Source organism: Genypterus blacodes, unplaced genomic scaffold (assembly GCF_046128005.1).
Source record: "Genypterus blacodes isolate CSIRO-AG114 ecotype Tasmania unplaced genomic scaffold, CSIRO-AGI_Gbla_v1 ptg000627l_1, whole genome shotgun sequence".
In the NCBI taxonomy this organism is placed as follows: Eukaryota; Metazoa; Chordata; class Actinopteri; order Ophidiiformes; family Ophidiidae; genus Genypterus; species Genypterus blacodes.
Window position 1 is genome coordinate 5,001 of NW_027467343.1, and position 12,500 is coordinate 17,500.

General features: G+C 50.3%; 4 protein-coding genes across 7 annotated transcripts in view; 1 reads left to right on the forward strand and 3 right to left on the reverse strand.

Moving 5' to 3' along the window:
* Positions 1-221, reverse strand: part of syt5a (synaptotagmin Va) — a 4,249-nt gene extending 4,028 nt beyond the window's left edge. The window contains exon 1 of the mRNA XM_076140454.1: positions 6-221. The gene's annotated coding sequence lies outside the window, so the exon portion shown is untranslated. The remainder of the gene's footprint in view (positions 1-5) is intronic.
* Positions 222-485: 264 nt separating this feature from the next.
* On the reverse strand, positions 486-1,895 carry fthl27 (ferritin, heavy polypeptide-like 27). The gene is made up of 4 exons (XM_076140453.1): positions 1,577-1,895; positions 1,092-1,238; positions 840-965; positions 486-761 (listed from the first exon to the last, which is right to left on the reverse strand). The coding sequence occupies exons 1-4, from the start codon at positions 1,676-1,678 to the stop codon at positions 606-608; spliced, it is 531 nt and encodes a 176-aa protein (XP_075996568.1). The 5' UTR covers positions 1,679-1,895; the 3' UTR covers positions 486-605.
* An 826-nt stretch (positions 1,896-2,721) lies between these two features.
* Positions 2,722-9,519, reverse strand: aldh16a1 (aldehyde dehydrogenase 16 family, member A1). The gene is made up of 17 exons (XM_076140456.1): positions 9,292-9,519; positions 8,319-8,418; positions 8,125-8,251; positions 7,766-7,923; positions 7,519-7,596; positions 7,252-7,439; positions 6,928-7,086; positions 6,272-6,430; positions 6,045-6,201; positions 5,830-5,905; positions 5,537-5,642; positions 5,264-5,406; positions 4,740-4,910; positions 4,105-4,309; positions 3,624-3,809; positions 3,386-3,511; positions 2,722-3,279 (listed from the first exon to the last, which is right to left on the reverse strand). The coding sequence occupies exons 1-17, from the start codon at positions 9,379-9,381 to the stop codon at positions 3,121-3,123; spliced, it is 2,388 nt and encodes a 795-aa protein (XP_075996571.1). The 5' UTR covers positions 9,382-9,519; the 3' UTR covers positions 2,722-3,120.
* A 615-nt stretch (positions 9,520-10,134) lies between these two features.
* Positions 10,135-12,500, forward strand: part of LOC142990621 (histone acetyltransferase KAT7-like) — a 12,665-nt gene continuing 10,299 nt past the window's right edge. For all 4 annotated transcript variants that reach the window (XR_012960814.1, XM_076140457.1, XM_076140459.1 and 1 more), the window contains exons 1-2: positions 10,135-10,349; positions 12,357-12,500. The exon at positions 12,357-12,500 is cut by the window's right edge and continues 37 nt beyond it. Coding sequence is in view for 3 of the 4 variants with exons in the window: in XM_076140457.1 (XP_075996572.1) it covers positions 10,335-10,349; positions 12,357-12,500 (159 nt within the window). In the remaining variant the exon portion in view is untranslated. The remainder of the gene's footprint in view (positions 10,350-12,356) is intronic.

Sequence of the window (12,500 nt, forward strand, 5' to 3'; positions counted from 1 at the left end):
CTCACCTTTGTGTCCAAACGTTTGCAGCTCCTGAAGACGTCGTCCCAAACTCCCGTCTCTGCCCGTCTGCCTGTCTCTCTCTCTGTTAAGCTCCATATGTCCCTCCCAGCTTAACGCCGTCTCACCTCTGAGCCTCTAAATCCGGTCCTGATGGAACCGTGAGCGACTCGGTGGAGCTTGACTCATTTCAATCAGAACCAGACGCCACCTCAGAGCCGGACACCGACACGGGGTGTGTGTGTGTGTGTGTGTGTGTGTGTGTGTGTGTGTGTGTGTGTGTGTGTGTGTGTGTGTGTGTGTGTGTGTGTGTGTGTGTGTGTGTGTGTGTGTGTGTGTGTGTGTGTGTGTGTGTGTGTGTGTGTGTGTGTGTGTGAGAGAGAGAGTCCTGTCTCTAAGTGTTGCTCACTGACTCAGGCTGCAGACTCACTCTGCCACTAGAGGGCGGTGCTTCACTCCACACAGAAGCTCAAGAATCAGAAACACAATTTTCCAGCTCAAAATGTTTATTCAGAAACATTTAGTCACAACCTTTGTTTGATACACAGCAGGATAATGGGAATCTAACATCTGTGTTCCAACATGACTGAAGCTGCGTGTCGGCGCCTCTAGCTGCTTCCTCCCAGGGTGTGCTTGTCAAACAGGTACTCTGCCATCTTGTTCTTCTGGGCGTCCATGCGGGTGAGGTTGGTGATGAAGTCGCCCAGTTTCTTGATGGCCTCCACCTGCTCGTTCAGGTAGTGAGTCTCCAGGAAGTCGCACAGCTGAAAGGAGAAGGTAGCAGAGTGTCAGAAGGTTGGGGGTTCCCTCCCCAGCTGCTGAGCTCAGGCTGCTGTACTCACATGAGGGTCTGCGTGCTCTGAGGCCAGCTTGTGCAGGTCCAGGAGGGCCTGGTTGACGTTCTTCTCCAGCTGCAGGGCGCACTGCATGGCCTCCAGCCCGCTGCCCCACTCGTCTCGTTCAGGCTTCTGATGAGGCGGCAGAAAGGGAAGCGTGAGGCAGAGTGACACGGCAGGAAAGACCTATTTTGTAACAGATCCACCATGATCCAACCTCAGTACACTTTGGTGACATTGCCTCATGAGTCTGCTCACCTTGAGCTCCTGGAGGAAGATGCGTCCTCCTCTGTTGTTCTGGAAGGACAGCAGCTTCTCAGCGTGCTCCCGCTCCTCGTGGCTGTTCTCCTTGAAGAAACGGGCAAAGCCAGGAAGAGCCAAGTCATCACGGGAGAAGTAGAAGCCCTGAGGAAGAGGAGAAGGAGGAAGAAGAGGACAGAGATGTGGTTAGACAGCAGCACCCTCCATTACTCACGACAAACAGCACTTAGGACCATGAGTCACTCTGCTGCACTCCATACTTACTCAACCCTACAATCACAGGGAAGACGCTGCTGTCAGCTGCTCTTCATCACGTGATACTTTTATGTTGTAGTGAACAGAAATGACACTTCACCTTTCACCTCATTCCGGCTGTAGTTCGCCCCAGACGTCAACATCAACACAACATCTGTTTGTCAAACACACTTCCGGCGGGTGCCATGGTGGGTCACACACACACACACACACACACAGAGCCTCACCATGGACGTGTAGGTGTAGGAGGCGAACAGCTCCATGTTCACCATCCTGTTGATGGCGGCCTCGCAGTCGCGGTGGAAGTTCTGGCGCACTTGAGAATCCATCTTAGCTGGCGTTTCTTCGGCTTTTCTTAACAAAACGATAGAAAAATAAAGCTCACGGTTCGGCGCTCAGCAGCGTTCAGTAAAAAATGTTCTTCGGTTGAGTTCGGGACACAGAGACGAAAGTCTGCGGGACGAAGTCAGAAGTTCCGTTCAAACACTGTTGAAGCAAGAACTCACGATTCTTCCCTGTGGCGTGAAATGGACCCCGCGCGGCGCCCCGTATTTATAGGCCTGCGCGCGCCCTGTGACAGACACGTGACCCGCGGGGAGCTAACCAATCAGAACGCGAGCTGTGGTAACGAAGGCAGGCTGTAGGGAATTAGAGCCAATCGGCGAACTCAGACAGCACGTGACCGTGACGTCATAAACCTGATTAAATGCTGCTGCGTGAACTTTAGATTTGGTCAATTTAACGCATCAGCACGAAGTTAAGATGATAAAGCAGAATTACATAACTCATAAAAGTACATGTTAACATCAACCTTTACCTCCACCAAGGCCGAATCTAAGGTTCACGTAAGGTCATCAGACAGATTGATTATTGATCAAACTGTTCTGGGTTTGAGGCCATTTGACAGCTTTATGTGACAAATAAGAAACAAAGTGAATGAAAAGTCAAAGTTTGGAATCACAGGTTAAAGAGCTACGAAACTTGAGCTATTTTCACTTATTTAGAAAGTTTACATAAGTGGGTCAGATTCCCATAATGCTGTGTCACACACACACACAGTGACTCAGCAGTTTGGTGTCAAAGTGCCGAGTCACTCCTGTACAGCGATCACGGGCTTGGCCGCCGTCATGTGACTCTGCACTTCCTGTTTGTTCTGATGGGGAGGAGTCATGTGACCATGGATCAGCAGACAGGAAGTTGATTTATCCAGTTTATCAGACTATGTTCACATTTTTATTCTGACTTTTAAGCTTCAGAGTGCCTTCTCCTCTGATCTCACTATTATCTCTACAGCAACAGTTTGGGTGTAAAACTTCACTTCCTGCATTTGTTTATCTAAAATCTCTCACACACACACACACACACAAACACACACAGTGATCATCTTTAATGAGCGCTCAGTCTCTCTGCTGTTACAGAACACAGGCGTCACATTAACGTACAGAAAGTTTACATTGTTTATGTTGGTACAAATGTTAAACTGAGGTTGATTCTTGAGGGGCTGAACAGAGTGAAAGCTGTGAAAAGCACAGCGACGCACAGAGACGCACAGAGACGCACAGAGACGCACAGAGACGCACAGCGACGCACAGAGACGCACAGCGACGCACAGAGACGGTTTGGACCGTTTTGGTTTCTGTCCCCAGCTGTGATTGGTGCTGCTGGTGATTCATGACTGACGGCACGTTGTTGTCTCTGGACATGTGGACCCACCAACAGACTGAGCTCTTACACACATGATTGATATACAGAGTTTATTAGACCCCCCCCCCTAAGCAGTGGGGATCCACACACTCTTCCACTGCACAGCGTTCGCCCACACCTCCTCCAGGATGGAGGGATGAGGATGAGTCCAGTCGTCTTCCTCCTGGCAGTGCAGCCAGAGGGTCTTCAGAGGACTGGAGCAGGTGAAGTGGAGGTACTGACGTCCCTGAACGAGGAGACACACGCACACACACACACACACACACACACACAAGATGATCAATGTGGGGTAAAGCTGAAGAGGATCAGAGGGAAACAGGAAGCAGTCGTACCTCAGCGCTGCCCCAGTACCAGATGGCCTTGATGACACTGTGATTGGCCAGGGCCGTCGTCAGCTGATCTCTATTTCCTGTGATAACGTTGACCAAACCAGCAGGCAGGTCTGCAGCCTGCAGCACCTGAGGAGGAGGAGGAGGAAGAAGAGGAAACCTTGAGGAACACAACAAACGAAAGCAAAGCATGAAGGTGTGCAGCTTCAGTCAGCTGTGTGTGTGACAGCAGGTTCCTCACATGGATGAACACCAGAGCTGGCAGTGGGTGCTTCTGACTGGGCACCATGACCACAGCGTTGCCCATGGCGATGGCTGCCCCGAGCAGCGTAACCATCGAGAGGAGGGGCCTTCTATCAGGGAGGACCAATCCCACGACTCCCAGAGCCTCAGGGAGGGAGAAGGCGGAGCCAGACTGTGGGACGGCCTGTTTGAGTGAGTGAGAGAAAGTGAGAGAGAGTGAGAGGGAGTGAGAGAGGGAGAGAGAGAGAGTGAGAGAGAGAGTGGGAGAGTGAGAGAGAGAGTGGGAGAGTGAGAGATTGAGAGAGTGAGAGAGTGAGAGAGTGAGAGAGTGAGAGAGTGAGAGAGTGAGATAGAGTGAGAGAGTGAGAGAGAGTGAGAGAGTGAGAGGGTGGGAGAGTGAGAGAGTGAGTGAGAGAGAGTCAGAGAGGCAGAAGCAATATTTATGATGTCACACTGTTCATAAAGTATCACATCCTTACCGGACTTCCTCCCTGCACTTTGTCACAGCGAGCCGCCCAATCACTGAGCCTGGCTATGCTAAGCTCCACCTCCTCGTCAGCCTCCTCCAATGAGAGTCCAGTCTGAGCATTGATTGACACAGCCAGGTCCCGCCTCCTGGCCTCCAGGGCCTTGGACAGAGAGTAGAGCGACTGAGCACGGGCAGACGGACTCCTCTTCACCCAGCTGGAGAGAGAACACACACACACACACACACACACACACACACACACACACACACACACACACACACACACACACACACACACACACACACACACACACACACACACACACACACACACACACACACACACAACCTGATGACTTATTCCACTAATGACCCTGTCTGTGTGTGTGTGTGTGTGTGTGGTTGAACTTTGCGTACTGATTAACAGTGTGTTGTGAAAGAGCTCAGTGTGTGTGTGTGCAGTTACACAGGTTTATCTCATGGTGACCTTAAATGATCCGGTCCAGAGTTCATGATCTACACTACACAGAGATGAACAAGGATGACATCACACATTCTGTTCACTGTGGTGCTGATCCATGATCTTTACTTTAAGAGTTCATTCAGCCTGATCCACTCATGTATGTGTGTGTGTGTGTGTCTCACCCAGGCTGGACTTTGATCGCAGCCTCCACTGCGTTGCGAACATCTTTCCGTCCTCCATCAGGGCAGTAAGCCAGGACGCCTTCGCCCCCTGGTGGCCGAACTGGAACACTGCAGCCAGACTCTGACTTGCAGGTTTTCCCGCCGACAAACTGCAGGTAGAACTTTGGCGAGCTGGGGGACCCACACCCACACACACACACACACACACACACACACACACACACGAACACCACAGGGGTCCATGAGCATTACTCAGTCAGCTTGATTGATAAGTAATGAACCCAGCTGTTATGAGCCTTGAGAGGTCTGTTCACTCTCACACACACACACACACACACACACACACACACACACACACACACACACACACACACACACACACACACACACACACACACACACACACACACACACACACACACACACACACACACACACACACACACACACACACACACACACACACACACACACACTTTTAGCACTCAAGCTAACTACTTATCAATCAATCAAGACAAACACACCTGGCAGGGTCTGCGCCGTCGGGAATGACGAGCGTGGGAGCCGCTGAGCCAAAGCTGCTGTAGTCCAGAGAGACGGGTGAGGAGGAGGAGCGAGGAGGAGGAGGAGGAGAGGAAGAGGAGGGGCGCAGGAACTGGTACAGACCCTGAAAGAGACCAAGCAAGATTTGATCCAATCACAGATCAAAACAGCAAAACACTCAGGATGACTCAGCAGGATGAGCGTCTGTGGTCAAGGTCAGAGGTCATGACCAAGGATCTTCATCATAAACTGACCTGGTGTCCTCCGTCTGTACAGCTGCTGCTCTGTTTGTGACCCGACACAGGCAGGCAGGGGTCACACACAGAGGGAGAGTTCACACACACTGAGCCCACACACAGGCTGCAGGGAGAGAGAGAGGAAGAGGAAGAGCAGGGGGGGGAGGAGGGGGAGAGAAAGAGCAGAGGGAGAGGGGAGGGAGAGGAGAGAGAGAGAGAGGAGAGAGAGAGCACAAAAGAAGGGGAGCGTTAGAAATGAAGGGGGGATCTATATGGAGTGGAGGATGTGGTGATAAATAAGGTTGGTGGACCTCTTGGCGGTCTCCAGGGCCAGTGTGAGGTCTTCTGTCCAGATGGAGGCGGCGTGGCCATGAGGGCTGTGGTTTCCTGGGAGACACACACACACACCTGTCAGATTTCTCTCACACCCCCTGCGTCCTCACATACGTGTGCAGATGTAACATGTGATGGTCTCTTTCTCCAGTGGGACTCAGTGTGATCTACAGTGATGCAGAGCCGGACTCACCCAGGGCCACAGCCTCAGTGTGACTCCTGAAGGTCATGAGAGGCAGCAGCGGTCCAGGAGGGGGCGCCACCACACAGGCAGAGGAGGGCGCCGCCCCACAGAGGACTGTGGGGGGGTACTGAGCTCCAGAGGGGGGGGCTGTGCAGGCCTGGACCACCTGAGGAGAGGAACCAAGGATCAAACTCCACCGTGTCTGAGCCAACAAAGGAGAAGATCAGACCGCTCACCGTGGCCCCCTGCTGCTGGGCCTCCTGTACTGCAGCGTCCAACACGGCCCGCTGTCCTTCAGCCGACAGGGACACACACTTCATCCCAGACACACGCAGGCGGAGACGGGACACCACGGCGTCCAACACGCTCTCCTGGACGCACAACACCCAGTGGACCTGATGGAGGACATGATGGAGGACATGATGGAGGACAGACATAGAGGACATGATGGAGGACATGATGGAGGACAGACATGATGGAGGACATGATGGAGGACATGATGGAGGACATGATGGAGGACATGATGGAGGACAGACATAGAGGACATGATGGAGGACATGATGGAGGACATGATGGAGGACATGATGGAGGACAGACATAGAGGACATGATGGAGGACATGATGGAGGACATGATGGAGGACAGACATAGAGGACATGATGGAGGACATGATGGAGGACAGACATAGAGGACATGATGGCGACATGATGGAGGACATGATGGAGGACATGATAGAGGACATAATGGAGGACGTGATGGAGGACATGATGGAGGACATGATGGAGGACATGATGGAGGACTCTCTGCTAAGTCAAGAGATGAGATGACTGTGCAAGCAGCTGAAAGCTAAATTGGACAGACATTACTCTCACTCCCAGCTCACTCTCACTCACCTGGTTCTTCTTCTTGAAGGCCGCCTCTATCACTCCATCCACCGCACTGTCGATGTCGGCCGACTCGAAAATGATGAAGGGACACGTGGCTCCGATGACGGCAGAGAGAGAGACAGGAACGCCGCTCCCTGCTGTCGCCTGACACAGCTTCACTCCATCCTGCCACAGAAAGAGATTACTGAACACACACACACACACACACACACACACACACACACACACACACACACACACACACACACACACACACACACACACACACACACACACACACACACACACACACACACACACACACACACACACACACACACACACACACACCTGCTTGTTGCCGATGTAGGTGGTGTAGTCGATGTCGCGCATTTGAACCACTTTGGCGCCAAATAACACATCACTTCCTGTTAGCACATTGAGCGCACCTGCAGGAAGCCCCGCCTCCACAAAGAGCTGGGCCAATAGGAGCATGGGAGGGGCGGCGCTTAGACCAGGGACCACAATGACAGCGTTACCTGGGCAACAGAAGAGTTTGTTGTGTGAGTGAGTGAGTGAGTGAGTGAGTGAGTGAGTGAGTGTGTGTGTGTGTGTTACCCATGGCCAGTGCTGGCAGAACTTTAACCATCAGGGAATAAAGAGAGCAATCATCAGAGGCCACCACTGTCACCACACCTGCAAACAAGAAGGCATACATTACACACACACACACACACACACACACACACACACACACACACACACACACACACACACACACACACACACACACACACACACACACACACACACACACACACACACACACACACACACACACACACACACACACACACACACACACCTTGTGGTTTCCAGCCTGTAAAGTGGGCGTCTCTCAGCTGAGCCCAGCTCCTGTAGTACTGCAGCAGCCTGAGCAGAGTCGACCACGAGCACGACGCCTCACACACATCACACAGCTGCGACACACACTGAGCGTGCTGCCCCACAACGCCCAGCAACCTGTACAACCACACACACACACACCTGTCACGTGGCAGCGCTCGGGTGCATCGTTATCACAGGCGTTTGACTTTCATTGATTGGGTCACACACACACACACACACACACACACACACACACACACACACACACACACACACACACACACACACACACACACACACACACACACACACACACACACACACACACACACACACCTCTGCAGCACGTTGGCTCTCTGGTAGCAGCTCAGGCGGCTCCACAGCTTGAAGCCGCTGACAGCAGAGGAGACGCAGACGGAGACATCCTGGTCCTCAGCACACAGGGTGCAGCACACAGCTCCACCTGCAGGGGGCAGCACTCCTCTGTCAGCCTCACAGCTCTGTCACACTGATGTACACACACATTTTACCTTTAGAGTCGGTCAGGGAGCGAGTCCGTCTGTCTGCTGGACGGACAAACTCTCCGTCCACAAACAGGCCCAGAGCAGGAGACTGACGGTCCAGCCAGGCCTGTGGGACAGACAGCAAGACAACTAGAGCTTTAAGGTGGCATTGTGAGAGGGCTTGAGACGTGGTGCCATTGGGCCGTACAGAGACACTGAGACACAGACACAGGGACACTGGGACACAGGGACACTGGGACACAGGGACACAGGGACACTGGGACACAGAGACACAGGGACACAGAGACACAGGGACACTGGGACACAGGGACACTGGGACACTGAGACACAGAGACACAGGGACACTGGGACACTGGGACACAGGGACACAGAGACACAGAGACACAGGGACACAGGACGATCCTGTTTGTGAAACAAACCGGCTTTACTATTTACAGACTGAAGAGCAAAGTTCAATCATGATGAGTTTGACTGCTCCATTAACATGTTACGTGTATGACTGCTCCAAAAACATGTAACATGTATGACTGCTCCATAAACATGTGACACATGTTACTGTTCACAGATCAACACGACGCTCCATCTAAACTATTCACTGATGAACTCCTGATATAATAACATTGTTGTGATTTAGCTCTTCACACTTATTATATATAAATATTCATATCTTATTTCTGGTTGAAGCTGTTTCCTGGTGGAAAGTTAAATAAAGAGGACTCAAAGTTCAAACTGTTCGCAGCCTATTACGTGATAACTGAGTCACGTGCCTCCCGTGTGAGTGACAGTAAATCAAGTTCACGTGTTTCACTTAAGCAGCTGCGCAGGAACAAACAAAGTGCTTTAAGGTTAGATGTGTATGTTATTTTATTTTATTATTACATGTGTATATACTATAAATATTAATATCTATAGTATATAGTAATAGTAATATATATATACACTGTATATAAATACGTAAAGGTGAATCAAAGTGTGGTACCTGTGCGGTGTCCGCGCCGGAAGCAGCTGCCGGTCCGGACTCCATGCTGATGAAGATGTCGTGCACAGTCTTTGCGGCGCTTCCCGCCATGACAGACAGAGCTGACAGAAGAATGCCTCCGTCTGGAGACAGAAAGTTCACTAACAACAGGAAGCTGCCACCGCGCCGCTAAGCTAACACGGAGCAACCAACGCGCTACTGCGGCTTCTTCCTCGGTGGTTTTGTTCTGCTGTAAAACAGCGCCGCCTTCCGTTTCGGGGGGGCGGTGCTACAGTCGGATAATTTCTGAAAATACTCTCGTCAAATTTTATTTCGAGACTAAATCGTATTGCTCCAGCAGCGGACTGAGTCTTTATATAGACATGTTTCTGCTTTGTTCTTTAGAACCTTATAGAATTGTATTCTCTGAAGACTAAAATCGGTGACATCTTGTACAATAGCCTCACTACATTTTAACATCGACTTTCTGGAATTAAAGGTCTATCAATTTGCTCTAATGTTTCTCCCGTCACTGATGTTTTTCTAGAAGCAATCACTTTGCAGAGAGAATAAATAAACCCTTCATGTAAAATAATCTTTTATTCGTCACACGGCGGGGAAATCCATATCGTTACAGCAGCAAAGTGGATGGTGCAAAACAATAATCATTTATAAAAAAGTAAATAAAGGGCATTAAAAACTAAGAGCCTAACAAAAGAACAATTCCACAAAAGTATATGTGTAATGCAGACGATTCAGGACATTGTTGCAAATGTAGACATGTTTTTTGATGGAGCAGACAGTGTTTTTATGTTTTGGATCTTTAATAAACTTTGCGTCAATGTTTCCACACGGACAGATTTTCACACCGTACACTACAATGCGCATGCGCCGCATACTCCAGGAAGTGCGGAGAAATGGCGCAGCCTTTTCATCTTTGTTGGCCCGAAGTCTAAACCCATGTGTTTATGTTTGTGATTGGAGCGCCGCTGTGGGACAAAGTGAGCGGAAACACCCGGATAACGGACCGGAAACAGCGCCCCGCTCCCTCCGTCAGAAGCTAAATGCCCCGCAGAAAGGTACGACTGCTGCTCGCCGCTCCCACACCGTCACAGCGCGCACAACAAACAAACGCGCCCGTTTGGTCCCACTAAGCACCGCCGCGTCTGTGCGGCTCACGTGACTGGTATAGCGCAAACCGAGCAGCTGTTTAGCGGCGCTGCTAAGCTAGCTAGCTAACGAGCGCGCGGCAGCACGTTTCAGGTTTCTGGGTGTTAAAAATGGCGAAACTTGTTTGGTTTATTTTCAAGCCGGATCGCGTTTACACGAACGGTGACAGTTTAAAATGGGACAAGCTGTCCCGTTCCTCGGGGGCGGGGCTACATCTGAGCGCACCAAAAACAGCTGTGATTGGCCAGAATCTGAACACGCTACGCTCTCATCGACTTGACTCTGATAAGACCACGCCCCCTCGGTCAATGATTGGCTGTACGGAAGTGACGTCTCCCGCTTGTTGTGATCCAGTTGGCCACGCTGATTGGAGCGGAAATAAACAAATCATTCAGAAAAAGCAAAGAATAAAGTTTGACTTTACTGTGCAAATATTTCATGTTCATAACTCGTAGAGACTCACTGGATAATTCTTGACACGGTTCATTCAGGCCGGGAAATGTTTCCTGTAATGATTTAATTGGTATAAAGTTTATACCAATTAAATCACTTCAGGAAACAAGCAGAGTAAAGTGAGTGGATCGTTTATTAATAAGACTTAATGACGTTCTACAGATGAATGACGCATACACCCGAAACTAAAACAATAAAAGCACACAGGAGTTACTAACGCAAATAAAAAGACACCTGAGACAAAGTAACAAAGAGCACAGATTAAACCAGCCAGAGTGAAGAACGCAGAGAAGAGAACACACTACTGCACAAAGAAAGTTATCAACCCCAAAACCACAACTCAACTGCTGCAGGAGAAGAACAGGGAGGAACACATGGAGTCAGACTGGAGCAGGGTGGAGAGCTGGAGGAACACATGGAGTCAGACTGGAGCAGGGTGGAGAGCTGGAGGAACACATGGAGTCAGACTGGAGCAGGGTGGAGAGCTGGAGGAACACATGGAGTCAGACTGGAGCAGGGTGGAGAGCTGGAGGAACACATGGAGTCAGACTGGATCAGGGTGGAGAGCTGGAGGAACACATGGAGTCAGACTGAAGCAGGGTGGAGAGCTGGAGGAACACATGGAGTCAGACTGAAGCAGGGTGGAGAGCTGGAGGAACACATGGAGTCAGACTGAAGCAGGGTGGAGAGCTGGAGGAACACATGGAGTCAGACTGGAGCAGGGTGGAGAGCTGGAGGAACACATGGAGTCAGACTGGATCAGTGCAGCCAGGAAACCATCAACAATCTGAGGAGTGACCAGAGAGAGAAGATAAAGGGAGGGGGACAACGAGGTGATGAAAAACAGCTGGGACAATCAAAGACCAAACCAGACAGAGGAGGACACGGCGCCACCAAGTGAACAGAGAAGAGAGAAGCAACTACAGAAGAAGAGAGGACAGCAGCTGTGACTGCTACAGAAGAAACATGAAGTCCTCAAACACAGAGAAGAAGAGAGATATGAACCTCCTGCTGAGTCATGATGGAAACAGATGAAAGGTTTACTGAGAAAGTCACAAATCAAATTCTCAGTAAAACAAACAGCTGCATGTTGGAATGACAGAGTTTACTCTTATTCAAACTGTGGACTTCTTTATCTCTCATATCTCTATCCTATATTTTTATATCCATAAAGATAATAAAGTCCTGTGAGAATGTAAACTATTATTTACTTATACTTACTCCTTTATTTCTGTTTTCTTAGAGCTATTTCTTATTGTATGTATATTGTGTGTGTTATTGGTTGACTTTTATTTACTTTACTATTATTGGGTATTGATTGACAGTTGCATCCTGATTGGAGGAACTGATGCTCCTCCCTCATTTTTGTTCATCATCTGTCAGTCAAATTAAAACTTGATACTTGGATCTTGTGTGTGTGTGTGTGTGTGTGTGTGTGTGTGTGTGTGTGTGTGTGTTTGCAGATCACCGCAGGCAGCAGCTCTGACGGGACGGAGGACTCTGACTTCTCTGCTGATCTGGAGCCGTCTGAGGGCTCGGCCGGCGTGAGGAGGCGGGGCATCACGCAGGGGGGCAGGCGGGGGGGCACCTGGGGCAGCACGAGGGTC

Excerpts from the sequence above, each read along its gene's own strand:
- aldh16a1 (XM_076140456.1), bottom strand. The coding sequence starts at position 9,381 with ATGGCGGGAAGCGCCGCAAAGACTGTGCACGACATCTTCATCAGCATG. Across the intron at positions 7,597-7,765 it reads TACAGGCTGGAAACCACAAG|GTGTGGTGACAGTGGTGGCC; the intron begins GTGTGTGTGTGT and ends TCTTGTTTGCAG. Across the intron at positions 7,087-7,251 it reads CCTACATCGGCAACAAGCAG|GATGGAGTGAAGCTGTGTCA; the intron begins GTGTGTGTGTGT and ends TTTCTGTGGCAG.
- fthl27 (XM_076140453.1), bottom strand. The coding sequence starts at position 1,678 with ATGGATTCTCAAGTGCGCCAGAACTTCCACCGCGACTGCGAGGCCGCC. Across the intron at positions 966-1,091 it reads TCTTCCTCCAGGAGCTCAAG|AAGCCTGAACGAGACGAGTG; the intron begins GTGAGCAGACTC and ends CCGCCTCATCAG. Across the intron at positions 762-839 it reads CAGAGCACGCAGACCCTCAT|CTGTGCGACTTCCTGGAGAC; the intron begins GTGAGTACAGCA and ends TTCTCCTTTCAG.